The 27,998-nt window shown below is 40.6% G+C and overlaps 1 protein-coding gene across 5 annotated transcripts in view; it reads left to right on the top strand.

Moving 5' to 3' along the window:
- Positions 1-27,998, top strand: part of RAD18 (RAD18 E3 ubiquitin protein ligase) — a 262,323-nt gene that overhangs the window by 218,512 nt on the left and 15,813 nt on the right. For 4 of the 5 annotated variants that reach the window (XM_075938716.1, XM_025189544.2, XM_075938714.1 and 1 more), the window contains one exon: positions 5,205-5,267. In XM_075938716.1, coding sequence (XP_075794831.1) covers positions 5,205-5,267 — 63 coding nt within the window. Of the gene's footprint in view, positions 1-5,204; positions 5,268-24,278; positions 24,350-27,998 lie in introns of all 5 variants that reach the window. The other variant, XM_075938715.1, reaches the window with a different exon arrangement.

The following is a 27,998-nucleotide window of genomic DNA, read 5'->3' as shown; positions in this document are numbered from 1 at the left end:
ACATTTATTAAAAGCAATAATGAACTTCACTACATCAGTAATATTAAATACCCAGAAACCTGTTGACTGGCTGTGTGCCTCACTGTGCAGCCCAGTGGTCTCCAACCTTTTTTGAATGTAAGCCAGCCCTGGATCCACCTCAAACCCAAGCACCCCTGGCCCGCCCCTTCTCCGAGGCCCCGCCTCTGCCCCGCCTCTTTGATGAGGCCCTGCCCTCCTTACTCTATGAAGATGGGGGACAGAGTGACATCAGCGCCCCCTGCCCCGGTCTCCCCCACCCTGCACAACACACAGGAGGCTCCCAGGAGGCAGCTCTGGGCAGGAGCAGCAGGGCTGTGGGAGGTGGGGAGGCTGAAGTCCTGGCACTTGATAACCTCCCATCCAAACTACTCAGGATCACCTGTCAGAGGCTCTAAGATCTACCGGTAGATCCTGATTTACTGGTTGGTGACTATTGGTGTAGCCAGAATTTGTAAGCATTCAGTTTTCCTGTGCACCTTGGTATACTTCTGCTTACCCATATAGGATATGGGGTGGTTACCACTTAAACCAGTACAAAACTAGAGTAGCTCCATTGCAGTCAACAGTCTAGCATTGGTTTAAGATCAGTGAGTATATAATAGTGTACTGCTGTTTATCTGAATTCCCTCCATCTGAAAGTCCTAGTTGTACAGATTAAAAGGGTCTTCCATGTATTACTCTCCAGCTAATACCTTCGCAATTATCTGTAGTGCTAATCAATACAAAACATTCTAACAGCTGCAAAGAAGCTACTTACGAAGTTATTAGTGGACATCTGGTTATCCAAAAGTTGTGCATGTGCACAAGGCTATCCAGATAAATGGGAATGTACTATGTGTCAAGTCCATTCCAATTTAGTCCTTTCTTAATTATTGATGGCAACACCCTCTGCAACCTGCCAGTGCTGGTTCTGTCTTGGTCAGAGAAGGCTTCTCAAAAATAACATGGGATATTTTTTCCCACATTATTCCATATCCACAAGATGAAAGCACAACCTTTGCTCTGGCAGGGTATGCATTCGGATAAGTGGACCCATCCATGACAGCAGAATTTGCTCGCATTAGACAATATATGACAGGCAACACTTACTTTGTATACCTTTGCTTGGAGTTATTTTTTTCTGCAAGTATGCTTATTTGGTATGGGCCTAAAGGACATGGCAAATAAGTGTACTTAAACTAGTAACAAAATGCCACTAACAACTTTCTAAGTAGCCCCTTTGCATCTGATTTTTTCAGAAGCTCTGAAATATCTTTTTTATTTTAGTTAACTTGCTCAGATTAGGTGTGTTATTGTACAGTAATAAAACTGATTATTTCTTCCCCAACTCCCTAGCCCGTGAGTACCGAATTAACTATAAAATTGATATGTTGGTGCTCTGTGGCAGGGGTGATGTTTCAGTACATCATTCAGCAGAGCATTTAAGCACATGAATAATCACATTTAGAAGTCAGCAGATAGGTCATGTTTACAGTTAAACATGTGCTTAAGTGCTTTGCTGAATTGGAACTTTAAGTAACACAAATGACTTCAACATAGGTCATGTTAAATCATTCCTCTCCTCTGAACTGTCCTGCTTGTAGCAAGAATGGGATTGGAGAGGTGTCAGGCATTTCTGTTTGTTTCGTGGAGCAAAGAGTCTCAGTCACTCATTGCTATCAGCAGCATGGTTTGTGTTTATGTAGCCTCGTTTTGTATAAATTCGTAGGCACACAACAGCCTTAGAACTTGTTTGGAAATATACTCAGTTGCTATTTTAGAATGTTGAAGCTTGGTCTGGAGCAGTGGTGGGTATGATATGGCCCATGGGTCAGATCTGACCCGATTGGCCTGAGGGTGGGGAAGCATGTGTGTGCAAAGTCTCTTGCTCCCCAGGGATGCACAGCTCTGGGGGAGCCACATGGGGAGGGAACCCATGTGGCTAGGGCTGCTCCAGAGACACTGTTGGACTGCTGGCTGGGAGGTGCCTAAGGTAAATAAATGACTTTTGACCAGAGTCTGCCTCCAGCACCTCAGCTCCTGCTTCTTGTACTCCAGCCCCATCTACTACTTATCTCCATACCCCAGGTCTTCACCCCCTCTGTTGTAGGTCACCATCCAAATCCTCTGCACACTGCCCCAGATCACAGTTCTCTCGCATAGCCTGCATCTCCTGCTACACCCCTTCCCCAGGTCACAATTCGCTACTGCACCCCTACTCCCTCCCAGACCCAGCACCTAATCCCCTGCCCAAGGTCGCAACCCGTTACTTCACCTAAACTCCTTCTCAGACCCCACACCCTCTCCTGCACCCCAGATCCCTATCTTGAGCTCCCTTCTGCATCCACCCTCCATCCTGAACCCTGCATCCCTTCCATAGAGAAGTGCTGCCCTTGACCACTTTCCAAAATCTTGGAGTGGCCCCCTATCAAAAATTATTGCCCACTCCTGATCTGGAGAGTTACTGAGCTCATTAGGCAAGTGTGCATTCATAAACCAGATGCAACCCAAGTGGAGATTCCATCTAGGCAGTCATGGAAAAGCTCTTCTGCCATTCTGCATTCAAATGGGGGAAAACAGAATTCCTTCCCACTGTCTCCAATGGGGTGCTCTTGTGCCAAGCCCTACTACCTAGGATTGGTGCAAGAGAAAGGTATTTCCCCCATAATCACAATCACTGCTTTTAATTTCAGATTATGATACTTCTATATTTACACAGTAGAGCTGTTTTGTAATATTTGTATTCCATGATTTAGTCACAAATTACTCTTTATTCACAAATGCTCCAAAGGAGGCGTTGGAAAAGTCTAATTCTTTTTAGAAAACTTTGAAACCCATTCTGCTTTGAAATACTTCTGTCCCTACACCACCGTTGGATCTCCTTTTTATTTTTCCTTTTCATCATTATGTCATTTGCACAGACACATAAAATGAGTAAGGCTTTCTGCAGTAATGCTGCAGACACATTTGCATAAGAAGTTTCTCTGTTCCATAGCACTTAATCTGATTTGGTTGCTCATTTCTCCTGTGCAGTGATAATCCTTTTAGTGATTTCACAATTTTGTCTGCGACAGCTATTTCTAATTTTAGCAATCGAGGACTGTACCTTCAGATGTGGAATAAGCAGTAAGAAGAAAAGAACTGTTGATGGCTGTCAGGCGTGTATGGGAATCCCCGAGCCCTGCACCCCCATCCACAGCCAGCTGTGACTCTCAGCCAGTGGGTAGAACAGAAGATTTATTGGTTCACAGGGACACAGCATAGCATAGGATCGATGTTAACACAGGGATCAAGAGCAGGCAGCATTATTCCTCTCGGGGAGTAGGGGTCTTGGGCCCTTCTCCCTCCTTTGCTGTTCTAGACCCCTTCTCCCATCCTAACTCAGCGGAGACTGAGCCCTTCCCCCAAGCTCTAGTCCCAGCCTGGTGTCAGCTCTGCCTACCCTTTGTCTCCCTTCCTGAACAGGAGTTATCTCCTATATCTGATCCTTAGGTGTGAGGCCGAATACACTTCTGCAGTGAGTCATCCCCCTTCCTCCAGACAGTGTTGCAGGTCCCGGGATGCTAGGAACCACACATAACACGCAAAGCAACACAGCAATACAATCCCCGCTACGTCACAATGGGTGAACTGATCTATGTATGTCTCTTGCCTTTAATCATAATGTTTAAAAGGAAAGCCAGAAAATGATATTTACCTGTGATTCAAGCAGTGACTGGAAGCAGCATAGCCCAGGATACTGAACATGGCCAGTGATTTATGAACTTCTGATACCAAATCCCAGCCACATATGGAGAATGCATGCACATTGACAATCATTCTTTATTTTTAAAAAATATAGTATTCTGTCTCATTGAGATTCCACCCTGGTAGTGTGTGGAGTGCAAAAGGTTTTGGAAGGCAGTGGGAGAGCTGTCTTAGATTAGTGCACCGGAAACCTGGAGAGGGTTGGAAACAGAGTAAGAGGAGGTGTTGGAGAAGCAGCTGGCAGACAGGAGAAAATTTAAGATAGATTATTTGTTAGACCTGAAAGAGCAGATGCAGTGGCATTATGAATGTTGGGAATGAAGTAATCAGTTGAAGATTGGAAAAACAAGGCTCAGATGGAATGGAAGTCATTAAGGAATAAAATTTGTGATGCTCAACAAAACAAGCACAACAATGCTCCGACAATGACCATGATGTGATTAAATTGTTCTTGCGGAACACTGACATTTGTCATGTTATTTTTCTTTTATTTGTGCTTAAGATATTCATACTTTTGCAATGTTTTTATCTAATATATTGATTTTTAAAAAAAAAACCTTTTATCTCTAATAATATTACACGATTTTAGTGCTTGGATAGCTTATTCATCATAACATGAATAGGTTTCCTATACTTGGAAGAAAACCAGTGCAATTATTGTGAAAGGTGGCCTAGGAATGGAGTTAAGCCAAAACTACAGTACGTTGGTTTATTGTTTGGAATATGGCAATTCAATATAAGGATTTTTATGTTCCATTTGTGGCTTTTCAACAGAGGTGATACATTTTGTAAAGAAATTTACATTTTGGTATTTTGTTATCAAAGGTTTGACAGAAAATTGACAGGAAAATATTTCTCTTTGTACTAGTTGATTTCAGTCTCTTTATATTATAATCTGCCTAATGAAACTGTTCAGGCATGATGGACACTGTAAATGGACATGCTCATCTCTTTCAGAAACTCATTAATCTTGTGGCTGTCATGTCCAATCACCTGCAAAATGGTGCTCATATAATAATGAGTCTTTATTTCCTAGATGCTAACTTAAATGGCAACTATAGGACCAGATTCTTTCTTGTAATATGTCCCCCATCTATATGCTACTTAATTTGTGCAAACAGGAGGAACAGCAGTTGGATCTGGCCAGCTGAGAATTCCATCAACATAACTGATCCTTCCTTCCTGCTTACACACTGAGCTCTGGTTTGGGAAGGGGAAGTGGCCAGAACATACTGCATTCTGGCTATGGTCAGCTGATGTGGGGTCCTTCAGCTTCAGTAACCTGTGCTGGAGCCTAGATCAGCTAGTAATCACCCTGAGAATCAGAGAGCTATAAGACGTTCCATGAGACTTTATTATTGAAAGAACTGGACTTTATTATTGAAAGTCCAGTTCTGGATAATTGTCAAGGATTGCTTAGATAGTCTAAAAGGTTTTTTTTTCTATTATCCTTTCAGCTCCAGTTCAGATATTTTGAGAGATCTGCAAGAAGTTGAGATGTTCACAGAGCCATCCAATAAGTGAGTACACTATGTGGATGAATGAGTTTTTTTGATTGAGACTATTCTAAGCTATTTAATTGTTTCCTCTGTGTAAATAAAAAGGCTTGGTTTAAATTAGAGATGTTCAGATGTGTTTAGGTAAATGTGTAACTGCTGAAAATGTCACTGTATCAGGGACAGTAGCATGGGAGGGAGCAAGTAGGAGCTGGTGCTTGCGGGGAGCCAGCTTTTAAGCCAGCTACCCACAAGCACCAGCTCCTTGGGAGTCACCTTCCCCCACCATGCTGTTGCATGGGCTCCCCATGAGCACCAGCTCTTGCCTGAGCGCCCTGCCCCCCCATGCTGCTGCCTCTATATCGGTGGGAAAGGAGAGCTACATGTAACCATGAAGGTTAACCACGAGACTCGTTGGTTAACCATTTACACATTTACACTGTCACATCCCTAGCTTACACAAGTAACAGAAAACTTGCAGTTAAGGCTGCCGTGATGGAGTTAGAAATGTTGAAAAACATTGATAGCATCACAAATTTTACAAAGCAAGCACACAGTATTCCCAGTATTCATTTTGCATTCCTTTTGTGTGGCGAGGGAAGTCTGCTCCTCTGCATTTAAAAGCATTTTTTAGAACAGAAAATATAGTTTATTACTATTTGTGTTATGGTAGTGTCTAGAAGTCCCTACTGAGATCAGGCTTAATTGTGCTAGGCATCATAATGAGAAATGGTCCATGCTCTAAAAACTTAGTGTAAATTGATAAGACACACAAAGGGTGTAGGGGAGAAATAGATGCACAGAGTGATAGATCCCAAGATCACACAAGAGTGTCAGAGCTAGAAATAGAATCCAGGTAGACCCCGCATTGGGACTCCAGCCCTCTCTCTCCCCCATCTCCCTGTGAGGTTGACTCTGTGAGCCTTCCCCCTTGCCTAAGGGAATGGCAACACAGGAAACCACTCACCTGGAGGCTTTTTCCATGGCTCCCATTGGCTGGAATCCCAGCCAGACCCCCCCACCGTCAGCTCGCTCCTGCTCCCTACCTCCCGGCCAGACCCCACACTCACACCCCACCTTGCATTAATTTGTCATCATTGGTGGTCTGCGGAAAGGTCTGCATTGAGCAGGGTGTGCTGTGGGACAAAAAGTTTGAGGGCCACAGTCATAGGCCATAACTGAAATTAAATTTGAAACTCCTAATGTGTATTATTTACTCAAAAGTATGGTGCTATACTGCATAATAACAGTTTGTAAAGGGAACACTGACAAGGCCTTGACTATAATAATGCCAGAAATAAATGGGAATATTAATCAGAAGAAAAAAATCAAATAAGTAATCATTAGACATTTAGTGTAAAATCAGCCCTTGGTTAGGAAAGAGAAATATATAGCATTTAGAAGAAGAATGTTCGTAAGCATAATTTCTGACAGCACCAGCATAAAATATTCAGTTGTACTATTTTCCAGTGCTGTAATCTGCATTGTAACATTTTCCTCATGATTTTCCTCTGCTGCTATTTCCATTGTCTGGAACGTTAACCCAGAATGCAAGCAAGCAGCCGTAGCTGTCTTTGAAGCAGACAGGAGTTAGAACTCCTAATATTTAGGGTATATTTATACATAAACTGCTTGACTCCTTCCTCACAACCCTCTTCCTGAAAAAAAACACTTGCGAGTGTAATTGTATGATTGCTACCCAGGTATTGGCAATGTAAGAGATGCAAACTCCTTCAAATGAGTTGTAACGTGAACCATAACGTATTACCTAGCATGAAATGACACAGAGTTAGTTATTGCTCCCCTTTACTTACCTATACTTATTTTGAATGTAATTTGAACATATATCTAAGATTTGTTCTTGAAGTTTATTGGGATAACAGTTTATTTTAGGATTGGGTGTAAAGGTGGTAGGATTATACCTTCTTTAAATTATGACAAGTGCAGTTGAAAATGGGATGAAAATATGAAATATTTTATGTGTTGTTTTTCCCAAAAACAGCACAAATGTGATTTGCTGTGATTTCTTATACCTTCTGTTGGCAAAATATATTTATCTTACATCTGTTCTTTAGAAAATTGGAATGTCCATAAAGACTTATCTGGGACATATAATCAATTCCCTAAAAATGTCATTTTCTTGGTTCAGTTCAGGTAATATCACTGCAGAGTACTTAGAAAAGTGTTGCTGGGTTTGTTTCCTGCTAGATACTAATTACTGATTTCAAAGGCAACTATTAGTCTGAAAAAGTAACAAATAAAAGTGGCTAAGGAACAGATTTATACTGCTAAGAAGCTACAAATTTGAGAACAATATTTGTTTCTATGAAGTTCTTGTTAACAAGGAGAGAGGTATATAAAATATACCAAGTTGATTTGTTGTTAGGAAGCTACCTATGTCTCTCTTTAGACTCCCATTTGTCATCAGCATGCAAATTGTTACATATTTGCCTTTTTTGAAGTGGAGGGGCAAATGTGGAGAGAACACCTCCCCCTCCTGCACACCATCACAAATCTTTGTTGAACAGATCCATACCATTGTAAATGTTCTACAGAATGACACATTTGAATCAACAAAATGTCTTTTGGTGCACCATATCAAAGGGATTGATGATTTATGACTCAAACTTCCTACATGACTATAGCACAGGATGCCGAATATGAATCGGCAGAGAGCTTATTGCAAATGACAAACATAATAATAATCTGACAATATCAGATGAAAGAAGGAAATTTGAAGAGGTCTTTAGATTTGTCCTAAATGGTTATGTTGAAGAATGACATTTGACTGCCACTGCTTGGAATGTTTCCTGTTGGGTTACAGTTTCTTAAAAGAGAAATCATTGCAGATATATTTTATGTCCACTAACATGATATAAATTAGATGACATGTATAAAAGCAAATGAAAAAAGCACACCAGGGTATTAGGGATGTCAACGTGTAGTCAACTATATGATTAACCAGTAAGCTGAGGCTTATTGGTTAATCTTGTCAACTACACACATTTCCCCCCACTTGTTGCCTCTGTATCATCTCAAAAGCCTGTTCCCCCTCAGCACCAGTTCCGCAGTACCGCATGCCCTCCCCATGCTGCTACCTCTATCAGAAGGGGGAGAGCAGGGAAGGCTGCCGTGAAGCAGCATCTGTCCTCAGCGAGCCCGAACTCCCTGCGGACAGAGGCTGCTCTGCCTCCCATGGAACAACCTCTGTCTATGGGGAACTCTGACCCTACCCACATAAAGAGGCTGCTTCTGAGGACCAGCCTCTGTCCACCGCCAACCCGGGTCTCCACGGAAACAGGATGCTTTGTGGCAGCCTCCCTCTTCCTCTTCCCTCCTGCAGCAGCCTCTGTCGGTGGGGAACTCAGACCCCTGCAGACAGGGGCTGCTGCCATCCCATGCTGCTTCCTCTGTATCAGAGGCAGCAACGCGGGGTGGCAGGCAGCCTGTCTACACGGGGAACTGGATTTTAAACTAGCTCCCCTTTTGGACTTACTCCCACCTGGTACCCCGCACTGCTGTATCTGATACAGACAGAACAATGCAGAGTGGCAGGGTGCTCCCCGGGAGTGGGGCTGGAATCTACTGGCTGCCAGCCCTGCTTCCCCTCCCTCCCCCGAACTATAGAATAATCATGTAATCAATAAGAATTCATGCAGTTACACAACTATTCTGTTACCCTATCATCCCTACAATGTATATGTTTGCATTTCTTGGACTTCAGACTTCGCTCATTATCCATTATGAACTGGGTATCTCTATCAACTAGCTTAATCCATAATATCTCATAATAAGAAAAGATACAAAATCAACTAACACTTTCCTGACACAACGGAACTGGATGTAGCTGTAGTTTGAATGAGTGGCAGAATTTCCATTGGCTTGGATGGAAGCAGGATCAAACAAAAGGGAGGAGCCCAGCTGCTGGATGGCTTCACTGTTTGGAGGAGGAGAAGAAATCCTCTTCCCTTTGTTGCCCAGAATCTCTCCAGAGCACAGTCTGCTTATAGAGGGCTGCAAGGTGTGGCCAGGATTTGGTCCTATACAGTAGCAATATCTCAGTATATGCTCCCAGATAGACCAGTTTTTTGCTTCTCAGACCACAGGTAGACATTCTTGTCATAACTTAAACTAAGGTAAAGGTTTGGTTGTGCCAGGAAAACAGTGGGTGGCTGGAATGGGATTGCTTCTCATAAAATCATACAAAAAAGAGACAGAATCACCAGGCATGTGAAAGGGACTGGCTGGGGGTGTGCCGTCCCCAGCTTGCTCTAGCCCTGAACCTTCCACTCCATAGGTGCCCTTTAGGGAGGGTGGGGGCGGACCAAAGCTGCTACCTTACCAATTTGCACAAGAACATTGCTGGCTGTTCCCCTTTGTCAGGGAGCGAGGAGAAATTACTTAGTTTGCTGCGTTCCTCACTCTGGCTGGGGAGCACAGAGGACAGATAAACTTGGACCTGCCCCAGCTGGGGGACAGGCACCCCGCCCCAGCTGTGCCCACTGACACTCAGCAGTATAGAGAGGCACGTCTCACCTGGCCCCAGGCTGCTGCAGTGAGAGAGGGCTGGGGTTGTCCTCTCTCCCCAGGGCAGCCTGAACCCCTCATCCCCTGCCCCATTCCAGAACAATTATTTAAATGAAGACAAAAATTAATTGAATGAAAGATCCAAGCAATGCTGGGTAAATCTTCTAGTGTTTGATATACGTGAGAATATTTCAGTGTACATTCTGGGGATTTTTTCATTTATCTATAACTTCCCAAATTCACAGCTTATTTATTGATCCTGTTGTAACTTTTTTTAAAATCTGGTTTCACATTTAGAACCCATTGTTTAAATATGTTCGCAGTTGGAAATAATTATTTCTTAATAGAAACAATGCACTGATTTTTTTCTTACTCCATTCTTGATTATTTGTATCATCCAGTCTATCATTGCCATGTATTTTGAGAACTTCATGCAAAGATTTATAGGGCAACTAAAAATCTCTCCCCCAGTGGAGGGACTCTTTTATTTTCCCAACATCATCATTTATTCTCTGAGCCATAGATTGAAGGCCATCATGTTTAAACTAATAAGCAGTGACATTCATCTAGTTTGCCCAGTGACAATTGTGTAAAAATCTTATGCTCCCTTTTGCATCAATGAAACTGTGATGCAGAGTGCCAGTTACCGATTCTGATTGAGTAGAGATCCATTGGTTAAGGGAGTGGAATCATTAGATTCTCTGTTGGTTTCCAGACCATGCTCTGTTGTGGAAGAGGAAATTGAAACTTGCAGAGTTTTAGTTCATGTATGGAGATTATTTCTACACAGCACTATAGGAAATTAATATCAGGATGACCTGTTCATAATAAAGTTGTTTCTTTTTCTTCATATTTTTTTTACACAGAAAATGTAGTCAAGCAGTTGATAGGTTTGTTTAAGCCAAGCTGTAATAACATGTGGGCAGGTTGATTTGTGCACAGGAATCTAGAGCAGAAAGTAAACTATAGTTTTGATTATGCTTCATATTCTTTACGTTAATTTTAGAACATTGTTCTAAAATCCCAAGCATTGTTATAGACTGGGGACCAACCAGCTAAGTAGTAGTTCTGCAGAAAAGGACCTGGGGGTTACAGTGGATGAGAAGCTGGATATGAGTCAACAGTGTGCCTTTGTAGCCAAGAAGGCTAATGGCATATTAGGTTGCATTAAGAGGAGCATTGCCAGCAGATCCAGAGATGTCATTATTCCCCTTTATTCGGCTCTGGTGAGGCCACATCTGGAGTATTGTGTCCAGTTCTGGGCCCCCCACTACAAAAAGGATGTGGACGCATTGGAGAGGGTCCAGCGGAGGGCAACGAAAATGATCAGGGGGCTGGAGCGCATGATCTGTGAGGAGAGACTGAGGGAGTTGGGTTTGTTCAGTCTGCAGAAGCGAAGAGTGAGGGAAGATTTGATAGCAGCCTTCAACTTCCTGAAGGGGATGGAGAAAGGCTGTTTTCAGTAGTGACAGATGGCAGAACAAGGAGCAATGGTCTCAAGTTGTGGTGGGAGAGGTTCAGGTTGGATATTAGGAAAAACTATTTCACTAGGAGGGTAGTGAAGTACTGGAATGGGTTACCTAGGGAAGTAGTGGAGTCTCCATCCCTAGAGGTATTTAAGTCTCGGCTTGACAAGGCCCTGGCCAGGTTAATTTACTTGGGATTGGTCCTGCCTAGAGCAGGGGGCTGGACCTGATGACCTTCTAAGGTCTCTTCCAGCTCTATGGTTCTTTGATTCTATGTGGAGTGGGACGGACAAAGGGTTGGGGTGCCAGAGGCAGGTTCCGGCTGAAAAACTTATCTGCTTGATTCCCAGCCAGCAGCCTTCTCAGGTAGACTCCCTACCTTCCCTGCCCCCACACTGGCTGCAGGGGCATGTGGTTTTTGAACAGCCATGAGCCTCAGGGGAAGGGGGCAGGGTGCTTCACAAGCTACCTGTTGACAACCGGCATTTCCCATTGGCCGGAAACCAATGTTTCTTAGCCAAATATCAAATATCTTAGCCACTCCGTAAAATAAAAGCCAACATTTGTGAAATATTTTGTTATCATGTATCTACAGGGTACTAAAAAGAAAACTCCAATAAATAAATATAGGAAGAAGACTTTTCACTCTGTCATACAAAAATTCAAGTTAACACTAAACTTTTATATGAATTTTGCCTTTTTTCAAAGCAGAATAGGGCAGCTAGATCAACTCTGAAAGGTAAAAATTTGTTGTGATGCTCTTCTGCTTTCATTAAAGGCATCTTTTTATATAGATTGGCTAACCTAGTGAAGTGGGCATTAAACTAGGTTTAAGACAAAAGCCCAAATGTAAGTCCAAAACATAGGAACTTGGATGAAAAATGATAATCTGGGGAGGAAATGGGCAGCAACAGTAGGGACAAAGGAGAGATTGGAGGGAATATTGAGGGGCAACCTAATAAACATCTTAGATGTCTTTTTACTATTGCAAGAGGTATGGGGAGTAAACAACTAGAAATACCAGTGAATATTACAATTCTGATATAATTGGCATCATAGAAACTTGGTGGGATAATTCATGTGACTGGAATATTGGTATAGAAATGTTCAACTGATTAAGGTACGGGGGAAAAGGGAAGAGTTGTTGCCTTATATCAAAGATGCATATGCTTGCATTGAAGATGAGGTAGAAGTGGGAGGCACATCTGTTGAAAATCTCTCGTTAAAAAGGAATTTTAAAAACCCCATGGATGATGGATGTCATGATAGGTGTCTATCATAGTCCACCTCACCAGGAAGGAATGGATGAGACTATTTTTAGACATCTGACAAAATCATCCAAAACCCAGGATTTAGTGATGATGGGGGATTTAAACTACACAGACATCTATAAAATAAGAAGGGCATTGATTATCTAACATATTTTTAGAATGCACTCGAGACAATTTTTATTATAGAAGATGGAAAAAACAAATAGGGGAGAGGCAATTCTCCATTTGATTCTGAGAAACTGGAGGCACCGGTTGAGAATTTCTAGGTGAAAGGCATGAGAGGAGAAAGTGAGCATGAAATGATAGAATTCATTATTCTAAGGAATGATAGGAGGGAAAACAGCAGAATGAAGTTAATGGACATCAAGAAGATGCACGTTAGCAAACTCATAGAATGTGTAGGTAAGATCCCATGAGAAGTAAGTCTGGAGGGAGGAATAGTTCAGGAGAGTTGATGTTTTTTACATAAATATTATTAAGGACATGAGCAAACTGTCCCAAGGTGTAGAAAATATAGAAAGTATTGTAAGAGATTACCCCTGCTTAACCAGGAGATCTTCAAGACACTGAAACTCAATAAAGAGTTTTCACTTTTTGTGTGACTAAGTCAAATTATAAAAGATGAATATAAAAAAACAACAACATAAACATGCAAGGACAAAATTAGAAGGGCCAAGGTAAAAAATAAGATTAATCTAGCTACGGTTATAAAGAGTAATAAGAAAACATTTTACAGATAAAAATGAGAAGCAAGAGAAAGATTGAGGAAAGCGTGGGCCGTTAATGAATGATGAAGGTAAAATAATAACAGAAAACATAGCATTGGCCAAAATGTTAATGCCTTTTTTTTTCAGTCTTCACTTATAAAGTTAGCAATGGTTGGATGAGTAACATAGTGAACAGCAGTATAAATGGGATAGGATCCGAGGCTAAAACAAGAAAAGAACAAATTTAAAATTACTTAGGCTAAGTGTCTTTAAGATGATAGGGTCTGATTAAATACATCCTAGAATACTTAAGGAACTAGCTGAAGAACTATCTGAGCTTTAATAATAATTTTTGAGAACTTATAGAATATGGAGGAGATCCAGAAGGTTAGAAAAGTGTAAATATAGTACCTGTCCAGAAAAAATGGAATAAAGACAACCCAGGGAATTTGTAAACAACTTGAAGAAAATAACGTGATAAGTAACAGTCAATATGGATTTGTCAAGTACAAATCACGTGATACCAACCTAATATCCTTCTTTGACAAGGTAGCAAGCCTTGTCGTCAGGGGATAAGCAGTAGATGTGATATATCTCAACTTTACTAAAGCTTTTGATACAGTTGTACATGAACAAACTAGAGAAATATAGCCTAGAAAAGGAACAAACCTACTGTGTGGTGGGTACACGACTGTTTGGAAAAGCTTAGATCATGTACTTACCAGTGATTCACACTAAGGGTGGAAGGGAGTATTGAGTGGGGACCTGTAGGGTTCTGTTCTGATCCAGTTCTATTCAATGTCTTCATAAAAGATTTGGATGATGGAACAGAGAATATACTCAAAAATTGTGGATGATACTGAGCTAAGGAGGGATTGCAAGCACTTTGGACAGCAGGACTAGAACTCAGAATGATCTGGACAAACTGGGGAAATAGTCTGAAATAAGTTAAAGGAAATTCAATAAATACTGCTCCGAGGAAGAAATAATCAGTTGCATGTATACAAAATGGTAAATGACTACCTGGATAGGAGTACTGCAGCAAAGGGTCTGGAGGTTATACATGTTGAATCTCTCTCATCTTGTATGCTGTGGTCTGGCAATGTTTGTGGTTTGGCATGATTTTAGTTAGTTGGATGTCCACTTATCATGGACGTGGCCAAATTCCTCAAAGTTTGTTTCTGGTCACCAGTCCTGCTCTCCGTTTTCTGTGCTGTTGTTTAGCTCTAATTTACCCCAAAATATCTTCTGAGTCCAGTAAGCAGTGGCAGTGTTGATGATAATGCTGCTAAGCGTAAGCATATTTTTTTAATGCTTTAGCTACTTATTTTCTTGTGCCAATACAGTAAAATGGTGTAACAACACTAGCACTTTTTTATGAAGAAAGTTGACAAGCCTTGGGTAGGCATAAGCATATATGGGGTGTATCAGTACAATCATACATTAATTACTAAGGAGCATTGCTAGCATTGTCCTGTTGATTCATCTTGTTGAAATAAAAATAGAGAGATCTACTCACAATAATATTGACCTTCCATGTTTGGAAAATTCTTTGATTCAGCACTGGACAAGTCTTGAGGGTATTGAACTAGAGAGGTTCAACCTGTAGTAGTACACAAACTATAGTAATACTGTTGCAAAAAAAAGGGGGGGGGACATGCTTTTGGGATGTATTAGCAGGAGTGTTGCAAGCAAGCCATGAAACAATTATTCCACTCTGCTGATCATTAATAAGGCTTCATCTGGAGTATTGTGTCCATTTAGGAGTACCACACTTTGGGAAGGATGTGGATAAATTGGAGAGCATCTAGAGAAGAGCACCAAAATTATTACATATTAGGAAAAAAACTTCCTATCTGTAAGGATAGTTAAGCAGTGGAACAAATTACCTAGGGAGATTGTAGACTCTGCATCACTGGAGACTTTTCAGAACTAGTTAGACAGGGATGATCTAGAAAAAAAAACTTGCCTCCTGTCCAATGTTCCCTCTACTCTTTCCCATACAAGTGTGGATTTTTTCCATCCATGGGCGGAATAGTTTTTTTATGTGCACCACCAGTAGAAACACAAACCTGGCTGTGGCCATTCTGTTAATCAGCATTTGAATCTCTTCTGAGCAGCTACATAAGCACTCAGCTTACAGGAAACACTGATCCTGCCTCAGTTCAGCCCTCTCTACGTCCCTTTCAATTCCATGTTTCTATGATTCTGTGATCAGAACCAAAATGTAGGTTTTATGATGTGAAGAAATTTTGTTGGTAGTGTGTATCCAAATACTGTGTTTACCCTGTTCGTATTTGCAAATCCAACACTACAGTAATGTGCTAGAATGTGAGGACCTATAGAATGAATCTGACTAGGAACCTTATCTATCTTGTTGGTAATATAGGTACAATAAAAACAAATAAACTTGACAGTCACCTTTTAAACACCAACTGTTAGAAATATTTATTTCTCTAAAACCACATTTCCTTTCTATGATGAGGATGCTAATAAGTATTACTGCTTTTATATTTTTATATTGTAAAGGACAGCTGGTGTTCATTGTTATAATCTTTGAAGCAGGATGATTTTTTTATCTTAAAAGAGAAATTATTATTCCTCAGCTAAACAACCATTCTTTGTCAAGTCTGACGCAGAATATTTAACAATCCTCTAACCTTTTACTTAATGAGCATTTTATGTTTTCTACTCTAATGATTTTATTCTGTTGGCAATTAAGGTTTCCTTGAGATATGAATGGATTATGATGAAGACATGCTAACACTTGTGTGGAGAATGTCAACTAGCTGCTCTGTGCTGAGTAGTAAAAGGATAGCTGCAGTAATTTAATTTGCCGAGGGCGATGGTGGGGGTGGGGAATGTATTTCTATGAATGGGAAATCAAATTTGTATACTACCCCACAGATCACTTTTTCTAATACATTCCACTCAGTATCCACTTGGAGCTGGGGCAATTATCTAAGATTCTTTTGTTGAACTTCTGAAGCCAGATGTCAGAGTACTTTCAATGGGGAGTCCTTGACTTCGCCATAGTATACCACAGCTTGGTCTGACAGACTTAGAGCATAACGCCAATGCCTTTTAACTTGCCTTTGAGAAAATTTATCTGAGGGTAAAGGGTGAAGAGTAGCCATGGCAACAAAGGGTCTTTCATTTGACCATTTGATGTCAATAGTTTTGTTTCAGTGTTTGATAGGGCACACATAGATTGAGGGTGACAGGTATGATACAAATCAGAAACCATATAGTAATCTATACCCTTCTATTCACTGGTATCTAGTCTGCATATTCCTTTTCCTAGGCAGATCAAGAAAGAACATAATTGAGACTATAGTTTTTGGATTGTAACTGAATTCTAGACCTTTTATTTTCCAGTAGCTTAAAAGTTGGTCTGAAATCTCCAGTTGTGTTACATTTGTTCACATCCAGCAATTTGAAAGTCAAACCAGAGCTCTACTGACGGTTTTACTGATGGGAACATGATGATTTGTTGTACATATTAATTTAAGTGGTAGAGCTAATAAAGGATAAATTAATATTCATATGCTGCAGTTAATAAATTGCCTACTCTCATAAAGCTTTTAATGGGCCCCATTAAGATGTTACATTAATCTTCTTGAGATCCCTTTTATTTGCGCTAATCATTGTATTTTGACACACTGAAGTTAAAAGTTAATATTGAAGCAGTAAATCCAAATATTAGTTATTTTATTTATTGCACTTAAGTTATTTATGAAAAATGCAGAAATCGACAGCCCAGTAACATCTTATTCCTTTTTATTGGCTTTTTTACCCCTTTTTTTATCTAAATCTGAGGGTCATTCCTGAAATGTATTTAAGCATAATTTCAGAAAGGCTTTTGTTGTTGTTGTTTTTATTGCTTCTCTCATTCTCTGAAGAAATAACAGGTCAACTTGCTACCTTTTCAAATATGCTGAGGAGGCCCGCAAACCAAATTAATTGGAACATACATGCAGATCATCCAAATCTAATGAAATTGAGGTGGCATTACAGGTGCTCCGTACAGTAATTCCTCATTTAACACTATAGATATGTTTCAGAAAACGATCGTGTTAAGTGAAAACGTATTATGTGGGGTCAATTTTCCCATTGAAAATAATGAAAAAGGTGGGGGTTGTATTTCAAGCAGTGGTGTCTATTGGGACCGGGACATGAGGTTGGGGGAGAAAGGGAACTGGGTTGCAGCAGGGAAGGGGAAGTGTTTGGCTCTGGGGAAGGGAAGGGGAAGAGAGGGGAGGGGGATTAGGTTGGGAGTATGCCCCGGTGACCAGTCTGCCAGGATTCGCACTGCATCCAGCGAGGGGGAGTCAGCGGGGAATGGCGCAGCGAGCGACGAACCCTCCGCCCTTTTTGCAGGGAGGCAGGGGAAGCCCCACGCAGCCGCCAGCAATGAGCTGGCTGGGGAAATCATGTTATTCCGGGGACGGTCGTGTAATTCAAAAAACGTTCCCTAAAAAAAATCATGCTATCACGAAAATGTGTTAAGTGGGCACGTGTTAAATGAGGAATTACTGTACTGAAACTTATAAAGTCCATTGAAATCTTCCTGGTGTTGTCTTTATGATGGGGATATCTGTGTACAAGATATTGGATCAAGGCATGAATCTGAATCCTTCCTACACCTTCAAGCATCGTTAAAGACAGTGTTCCCCAAATGGTGGATCATGGCAAGGTTCTAGATCAGTGGTCAACAACCAATAGATTGGGATCTATTGGTAGATCCCGGAATCTCTGACAGGTGATCCTGACTGGATTGACCCTTCAGCTGCCCCTCTCCCCACTGCTGTGCTGCTCCTGCCCTCTGCCTTGGAGACTGAGGAGGGAGATTCTGAGATGCCAGAGTGTTCCTTCCCCCCATACTCATCTCAACAGAGTGAGCAGGGTGGGGCCTTGGAGGTGGGTGGGGCAAGGCCTTGGAGAAGGGGCAGGGAAGAAAGCAGGGCAAGTGAATCTGGATTTGTTTGACCTCCCAACTGAGGGTGGAGTCTCTGAATGGGACATGAAGAGTACCAAATGAACAGCCATGCAGTCTGATAGTTTTTATCCATGGAATTGGTATATGCTGTGAGCACTGGAAATGCAAAGTTCCCCATACCTCCACTTCCATTGTGTTTTATCACAGTGGGGGTCACATCTAAGGGCGAGGCAGTAATTCCGTTTCCATGCCCATTTGGTCCTTGTTTTCATTCAGACAGTTTGCACGGCAGTTTCAGCAGTTTTGGGGATGACGACACTGGAAACCGGTCTAAGACTTCAGCTTCAATTTGCACCCTGCATACCATGTATATTTTGCATTGAGTATACGATGCAACCTGGAATAGCTTCAGACAAATGAAAATCTCCAAACTATACAATTCCCCATATAATTTTTTGGAAAGGTGATAAAAATATCAAGGGCTTCTGTATTTGTTGTAGATGATTCTCAGATCATATTTGCTCACTGTACAAGTGAAATGTATTTTGAATTTTGCACTGTGAGCTTGACATGTTCTTCTTTTTCCCTAAGAATAATGATCCTGAATTTAAAACATAAATGCCAAATTTTGTTGGTGGCGGTTATGAAACAAAATGGAGAATCCAGCCTTTCCTTTCTATATCTGTATTTGCTCATTAGAGCTAAAAGGAGTTTGTGATTGGTATGTAAACCTCAAACCAGTGTTTGCAAGCATATTCCCATTGACTTAATTGGAGCTTTCTATGGGCACAAGAATGCAACCATTTTACAACTCATTGCCTAAGAATAGCCATGATGACTAAGCAGATATGATTCTGACATACAGAGAAAATCTAAAGAGTTAAGGAGTCAGTATTACATAATCAGCATTATGAGTGTATCTCTATTTTGGCAATCTCTGTAAATCTCTGATGAACTTTCAACAAAGGGTGATTTTTATTACCCTTGTAATAGAATACATTTAATTGATTGCCTTACAATGACTTACTAGCACTTTTGTTTACTTAGGCTCTATTTTAATATACTCTTCTTAAAGCTTTTTTTATTTTATCCTATATCTACTAGTTGCTTCTTGGTTCCTTAAAGGCTCTTGCTCTGTAAAAATCCTGTAAAGTTCATTGTTTATTCTTCCATTCTGGTATGCAAATGAGTTTTTTGGACTGGCTTCTTAACTAACCTACAATCCTATAAAGTTAAATTCATTGCATTCTTTTTTAGCGTAGCTCGGTTTAATCAATTAAACTGATGGATACAGAGTTAATTCATGTGTCGTCTGGCATCACTGCTCTGAAAGCATGCTAGGTTTCAGTATCCATTTGCTTAATGAGATCGTAGCTTAACGGGTAGATGCCATCAGGGTGCACCAGTTATACGTATTGCTGTAGTGATTAAACTATTTTCTGTCTCAGTGACCATTAATTTTATTTCATTCCATTACTAACCTGTATTAGCATATGTAAACTTCATTCCTCCTGAGATGGAGATGACCAACTATGTACTCTGATGTCATGGGTTTGACGTTTCTTGTTTGTTTGTTTTTTCGTGTGCTTCCTTTTTTCTTTGTAAAACTTTTGTATAGTGTGAGATGGATTTATTTAGCATTTTGGTCCTATTTGGGGTTGTGTTCCTGGTGCTGTCAAGTTCTTGTAAATGAGGCCTTCCAGAGATGAGCTATTATCAGTGTCTTTGTTACTCTGCTGTGGGTTGTGATCTCAACTCTGTGCCTTTGCTGCAGGAGACCAGAGCTCTGGCCCAGCAGAATAGGATAGTTGGGTGCCTGAGAGGGTAGGTAGGTAGGATCAGTGATATGATCAGCACATTGGGTTATAGTCTCAAAGGGACTTCTGTGATCCAACCCGTCACATGTGATAATCCTTGATTGAGCCCTCCCTCTTGAACCAAGGGCCAAGTATTGTCTTTGTTGCTTGTCAATAAAAAACACCTTCCTAGTGGTGGTCATCTCAGCTAGAAGGATAAGGGAAATGCAAGATTTCATGGTGGGTCTGCTATATGTATTTTTTCACAAGGACACAGAGTCCATAGGTTTAACTCCAACTGTCAGCCTATGTGGGTATCCAACTTTCATATCAGCCAACACGCTCTTTTTCTCCACTCATCTCAAGAAGGTGGTTTTGCCCATGAAAGCTTTTATTTATTTATTTATTTTATAAATCTTCTTATAAATATTTCTGAAATTGTTTGTTTGTTTGTTTGTTTGTCCCAAAAGATCTCTGAAATGGTAAGAGCTAGAAACACCACATTTTGAATGGATACTGCTGATTTCTTAACTTAAATAACTGGATTGGTTATATCTCGAAACAGGTCCCCTGGTTCTCCCAGAGCCCCAACTGGGCCCACTGATAATTAGCTTTTAGTAGCACTTGATCATAGAAACACAAAATTTTGCATGGATACTACTGATTTCCTAATTTCAATAACTGGATTGGTTATGTCTTGAAATTGGGTCCCCCAGAGCCCTAACTGGGCCACTAATTAGCTTTTAGTAGTGCCTGATCATAGGCATTGCCTGGACTCTTCTGTTAAGCATGTCACATAAACTGCAACTATGAGATACTAGAGGATAAAGCATGTGGGCACCTGCAGCACCATCAAGGGAAAGCCCATGGGGGAGAGGCTGCAATGGGGCAGAGAATCAGCAACTTCTGCTATAATAGGGCACCAGCAGGTCTCCAGGACAGACCCAAATGTGGGTGATGCTGGCGGGGGTCTAGCCTTGCTAATTGTGGGTAGGAGAAGTCTCCAGATATCACAGCCTTTCAACATCTTCACGCAGCTGGGCTCCGATGGAAACCCTTCTGGAAAATAAAGTTGCTTCCCCCCCCCCACACACACACGCACACACAAACGAGCCATCCCACCACTCGCCCTCTTTTGGGCTGCGTGTGTTCTCCTGGCAGGGCTGTGTGCATTATCAGCAAGTGCCACAGGCATTATGTACTTTGCAGGATTAAGCTCACAGTACAAAGAGGAGATGAGTAGGAGGACAAAGTTTTGAGCACTGTGGAGGCTGAGGAGGACATGGTATGCTCAGAACAGCCTATTTTCATAAGAACAGGTATTATCAGGTGCTGCATATTCTGATCATCTAGATATCACTAATTGGACATGGTCTGAAGGTATTTTGATTTGTCTGATCAATGCAACCGGTCCAGCTGCTGCTAGGAAGTCCATTCAGGTTGCCCCATGGAGTGTGCACTGAAGGCACTCGGGGAGTGGCTACTTGGAGTAGTGATTTGCTGCTGCTGCAGAGCCCAAGAGACATCCCCTCCATTTCTCAGGGCTGCAGACATTGGTTTGCATAGAGTCTTTAAGGGAAGATGGGTCTTCCTGATTTGTGGGGATTGAGAAAAGAGACCCTAAGGGATTTGTCGTTTTGTAAGCACATCATTAGCTATGTTAATTTCTCAAAGTAATATATGAGAGAAAAGTATTTCCAATAAAATATGCTATGTTAATGTAATTGACATAGTTCATTCATCACACCTTTTACTATATTTTCCACGGGTGACACTGGGTATTTCTGTTAGTTGTCTTATAAATATTTCCGAAAGTTTGTTTGTTTGTCCCGAAAGATCTCCGAAATGGTAAGAGCTAGAAACACCAAATTTTGAATAGATACTACTAATTTCCTAACTTAAATAACTGGATTGGTTATATCTCAAAATTAGTTCCCCCAGAGCTCCAGTTGGGCCCCCAGAGCTCCAATTGGGCCACTAATTAGCTTTTAGGAGCACCTGATCATAGGTATTTGCTGGACTCTTCCGTTAAGTGTGTCACATAAACTGCAACTATGAGATCCTTTCCCTATGATAAAAGAAAAAGTATTTCCAATAAAATATGTTAACATAATTTATGCAGTTCATTCACCGCACCTTTTGTTATCAAGAAATGAGTTAAATGTAAATGTGTTTTGTAAGCACATCACTAACTGTGTTAATTTCTTAAAGTAATATATAAAATAAAAGTATTTCCAATAAAATATGCTATGTAAATGTCATTGATGTAGTTCATTCATCACACCTTTTACTATATTTTCTCTGGGTGGCGCTGGGTATTTTTGCTAGTATATAAATAAAAGCTTTCATGGGCAAAATCACCTTCCTGAGATGAGTGGAGAAAAAGATTATATAAATATGAGAGACTTCATATGCTAGACATTGTTAGAACTTCATTTTGATAGAACTAAAACCATTCAGATGCATGCCCAGTCTTCATTGCATTTGTTGAGTTTAGTCAGTATCACCAGAGACAATCTAAATGGATCTCAGACTGTGTAACTGTCTAGCCAATAAAGACTCTCCAATACAGCTAGGGCTCACTTTACCTATGTTTCTACAACCAGCTTTGCAAATGCCCCATTTCTGATATATGCAGAGTGGCAAGTTGGATTTCTGTGAACACCTTTACTTTCTGTTGTTCTTTGGTGCTTGCCTCCAGGTGGGTACAGACTTCAAGGGGCGCTCCTATGGTCACATTTCAAATAGACATTTACTCACGAGTGATCCACACAGATTCCATATCTTATACTCTGCCCATGCTCATCAGAGATCCTATACCTGGGATTTTTATTGGCAAAGGAACTGAGCATTGGTGGAGGATGCCCTGTGCCTTATATCCCCAACTACAGGAAATGAGAATGTGTGAGGGGCACAGAGAATGTGTGAGTAGCCCCAAAGGACACTGCTATTGAAAAGAATCTGCTCTTGCATGTTTGGGGCATTTGGACACCAATAGTGGAGTCTGTGGGGATAGCACATCTCAAAGATCTATATTAAATCTGTAGGGTAAGTAACTAACTTCTAATGCTGGCAGTGATTACATAATTTAATGGATTTAGAATAACTATTAAACAGTCTTGACATGCATATCACAAATGAAAAGCATAGTGCAATTGGAAATGATGCTTGGCATGAACTATTTCTTACAAACTTGTTCAGCACTGTTATGGTTCACTTACACGCAGCAACTGTTTTTAAAATTAAAACCGAATTTGTGGTTCAAAAAGCACTAATAAAAAACATCTCAGGAGAACAGTTGTAAAATTAATAGCAATCTTACATTTATTTCTATACCTTTATTGTCAAAACTTTGTTTTGTATAATGTAACAAGTTATTTTTAAATGATAAAGCCGTTCAGATCCAGTGCAAACTGTCTTTAAGAGCTAAGTCAATCAATGATGAGCTTATTAGAGATGAAAATATCACTAGTTTTATATTTAAATGATATAATGAAGTTGTTGTTATAATGAAGTTCCATTTCCAAATCAGTGTCTATTAGAGGAATAAAGGATCTGTTTCCTATGTTAAAATCCATTTTTACTCAGTGACCTTGAATAGGATTTAATTTTAAATGATACATTTTAATAGCCATGAAAGTGGGGGGCAGATGTATATCACCATTTTCCTTGCATACTCTTTTTTTAATCAGTATATTTAATAACTGACCTGGACTCTGATCTTCCAAATACTTATGCATATGTATAACTTTACATATTGTGAATAACATCATTGATTGCACTGTGACTAGTCACAGTGCATAGTTACTATATGCTTAAGTCTTTGCAAATTCAGGACTTTGCATCATTCCTAAGTTTGCCTTGCTTCAGCAAAACATTGATGCATGTGCTCAGCTCCCATTGACTTCAGATGCATATTTGTGCATCACTAGGGACCTGAATAGGGGTACTTTATTGAATCAGAGCGTGTGATCTTACAAAAAATTGTCATTGTGTGCTGGTCTCTCATGAATGTGCACTGAGTCCTTCTAAACTTGGTGAAATTGTTCCTGTAGCTAAGCTCTTTGAACCTAACATGGCAGTGTGTTCGAGGTTAGTGCATTAACCTACTGTACCATCTCCAGTAGCCCCCAATATAAGCATAAATTAACAAGTTGATTGAATTTTGCAGATGTTGTACCTTGTCACACTGGTATTGACTTTCAGAATTAAAATAATTTGATTTTAAGTGAATTGTTCAATGCCAAAACTTTGTCTCTGAATGTTGTTTGATAATAGTGAAATGCTGCAAGAGCTCAGTCCATGTTTCTCCTCCTTTTTTGTCCAAAGTGATGTGAATGGATTTCCTCACAAGCACGGCTTAATTACATCTGTTGTTGGTATCACTATCCATGTAAAAGGTAGGAAAGAGTGTGTAATGCTAATTAGCACCTTTAATATAGGAACAAAATAAAAAAAAAACCTTTTAAAGAGCCATCACAGTTAGATTTTTGTGCTTCTGCAACATGTACTTTCCCTTTAAAGACATAATTAACACTGTGTACCACATAATAGATATGTTAAACAGTTTATATTGTTTTCAATTTCTATTTTTAATATGTTGAAAAGTTCATCAGTCTAGTGTTTCAGATTTTGTGGCATGCATACTATAAATGTTCTGGACTGATTAATTCTGTACTACAGTCAGAATATCCAATTTCTGCTCTGGCAAGGAAGCTATGTGATGATTTGGAGGATCTGTCTATACAATTTATAAATTCTGGTTGATAATAAAAAGTTGTTACTCAGAAGATTGTTCTGTCCTTGACTGTCTCTATGTGAATGTAAAAACAACAAGCAGTCATGTGGCACCTTAGAGACTAACAGACTAACACAGCTACCCCTCTGAGTCTATGTAAATGTGATATCCACCATAGGCTAGTGGGACTGTGTCATGACTCTGCCAGACCAGTGACAAAATTCATAATTTTTTACAAATTAGTGAGATATTTGTCACTTTGATCTGGATATTTGGTACAGTAGATTCACAAAATCTCAAATATTGGTTTCAAATTCTAGTTTCTTGACTGACTTAAAACATTAGTCTTGAATACTTGGTTCTTAAGTATTTGGTTTTTTGAAAGTGATTATGAAATCAAGATGTTTTGCAGTAGCTGAACTTAAGTGTACAGTATGTGAGTGTTGTTGCTTTTTATGTACAAAATTTGTTTTGAAGTAACATAACACTACATAAAAGAAATTACTTTATGGATGGCTTTTGAAAAACCAGTTGGTTTAAATATATGGAGCTAGAGCCAGGGTTGTGTGAAACACTCATACACATGCAAATAAAATTGGTACAGGTATTCCTAAAACTTCTTGAAATCCAAGCAAATTTATATAAAACATGAGCACGAGCAGGGTTTACTTTTCACACTAAGCTGATGGGCAATTTGGTGGGAATATTAAATAGATAATTATGCTCAAGTAGTTATTAAACAGAATGAAAGGAAGCTGGTATGAGAGCAGAATATTGTATATCTTGAATTCGTATAATGCTTCACTAGCCAATTTCTCCAAATTTGTGGAATGTAAATTCAGTAGAGATTGGGGCCCATAATTGTGCTAAGGCTGTTTCTGGCTCTCGCTGACATACTATGCTCCCTTAAGCCCTCTGCTTGCTTCCCAGTCTAGTGTTTATCCCACATCCCTAAAAAGAGCTGTATTTGCACGTCTCATGGTGTACTCCTGACTGTGTATATACATGGCTGCATGCTTGGCTGCTATTTCATGGAATGGCTACTATTTCAGTTTCGAAGGCCATATGTTAGAAAGCTGCTGTAACAGAGCTGAGTATTTTCGTGGGCCACAGTATATAGAAAGTCCCAAAGACTCATCTTAGAAAGTGAACACTAATAATACTGTGTTTGTATTTCAGATTAAGTGGGAGGAAGCTGGAAACAAGTAAACTTGAAAGAGACTTGGGGGTGATAATGATAAGACCAAATTAGACACAAGTATGCGTTGTGAAAAGCAAAATTATTTTAGCCATCTGCGCTGCCATTCTGCTTGGCAGAGGCATTGTGTATTGGATAAAGGAGGCAATAATCAATGTCTAATTGATTATAGTAAGATCTGGAATATTGCAATGATTTCTGGAGTCTTTGATACTAGAGAGATGTTGATAAATTGGAGGGATATAAGAAGCAAACAAGAAAAATTATCAAAGGCTTAGAGGGACCTGAGTAGAAGTAGTATTAATGAAGTTAATCTGCTAAGGTAATTGCCTGACTAAGCAGTGACTACATGAAGATAAAATAATGGTCTACCAAAACTTTAAGAGTAAATTTTACAGATGGAGACAGATTATTTTGGACAGTGCAAAAGCAAGATATTGACAGCAATAATTGGGTAAATATCAGAAAAGACTTCACACCAGTGTGATCCACCTGCCTAAGCTGAGGAAATGACACTTCAGTGGGAAATATTTTTTTGCCAGGGGCCACTTCAAAAATTTCTGAAGTGGCCCCTGGCAAAAAAATATTTCCCACTGAAGTGTCATTTCCTCAGCTTAGGCAGGTGGATCACACTGGTGTGAAGTGGCCCTGGGCTGCAGTGGAAGGGACAGGACCTGAAGCGGAAGGGGCAGGGCCAGGATACTTCCCTTATTTCCCACCCACAGATCATGATTGGTCTCGGGGTAGGGGAGCACTTGAAGTCTTCTCTTCCCCCCACCCCAAAGGTTCCTCATAGGTGCCCATACCCCTGGCAGTGGGAGGAGATTTTGTGCACTCCTCCTTCTGCCCCCAAGCCAGTCAGGGCTTGGGGGCAGGAGAGCGCGCAAAGTCTCCTCCCACCCTGTCAGGAGTGCATAGCGCTACTAACCTCCACACACTCCTGGCAGGATGGAGGAAACTTTGTGTGCTCACCTCCACCCCCAGGCTGGATCTGGCCCATGGAGGCCCCTTTGCCAACCCTGGTCTAGGCTCAGCAAAGTACTATTAAATGTACTTCAGAAAACAATCCTGTGTGGGGAAGAAAATTGTTCCCAAATTTTTCCATAGTGTGCTTTTTTAATAGAAAGTGTCTCCTAGAAAATCTCCTCTCTCCATCATGACTGCATAAACCACATCCCTCCTTTACAATCATTTAACATCCTGTGTCAACTGTTGCAGTTGTTTATAGGAAAAGTAACATTACAAACATATTTAATATATACAATATAATTAGTATCTGGAAAAAAGAATGTGAAACCAGTACCATGTGCTTTGCATAGCACCCATGATCCTATGAACCACAATTTGGGAATATCCTACTCTAGATGGCCTGCTGAGTCTTCTTGACCTTTCATTTATTTGAGTTGCTCCTGGTGGGCTAGCAAAATCTAAAACAAGACATGTTAACTTACCTTACTATGTATTTTAGAAATGGGCATCTGTCTTTCAGTCTGAGTCCAGTTGTTCAAGAACTCCTCCTAAATGGCAAGAGCTAGAACCACTAAATTTAGTATGTCGCTTCCTCTTATAATAATTTAAAGCAACATAAGCATTTGGTTGTGCCAGGGCAATGGGATGTGCTTTGAATTTGAACCTTTCTCATAAAGTGGAAAAGGTGGAGTCTGGCAGGAAGGACAATTGCACTCTAATATGACCACAGAATCAGCAGCGAGGGACCAGAGAGAGAGACCGGGTCAGCTATAGCCACATTGAGCTAGCAGGGGGCAGAAGTGGAAAATGGGACCGCTAACTACTATATGTTTCAAAGATTTTTTTTTCAGCTTGTGTGTCTGTCTGTCCCGCAAGTGAGGCACATATACCCCTTCCCCGGCTGTGCCTCCTGTAGCTACTGCGGCAATGGAGAGGCGCTTCTGACCTGGCCCCAAGCTGCTAGGCTACGTCTACACTGGCCCCTTTTCCGGAAGGGGCATGTTAATTTCAGAGATCGCAATAGGGAAATCCGCGGGGGATTTAAATATCCCCCGCGGCATTTAAATAAAAATGTCCGCCGCTTTTTTCCGGCTTTTAGAAAAGCCGGAAAAGAGCGTCTACACTGGCCCCGATCCTCCGGAAA

This window comes from Pelodiscus sinensis, chromosome 11, assembly GCF_049634645.1.
Source record: "Pelodiscus sinensis isolate JC-2024 chromosome 11, ASM4963464v1, whole genome shotgun sequence".
In the NCBI taxonomy this organism is placed as follows: Eukaryota; Metazoa; Chordata; order Testudines; family Trionychidae; genus Pelodiscus; species Pelodiscus sinensis.
This window is presented reverse-complemented; position numbering and strand designations above follow the sequence as displayed.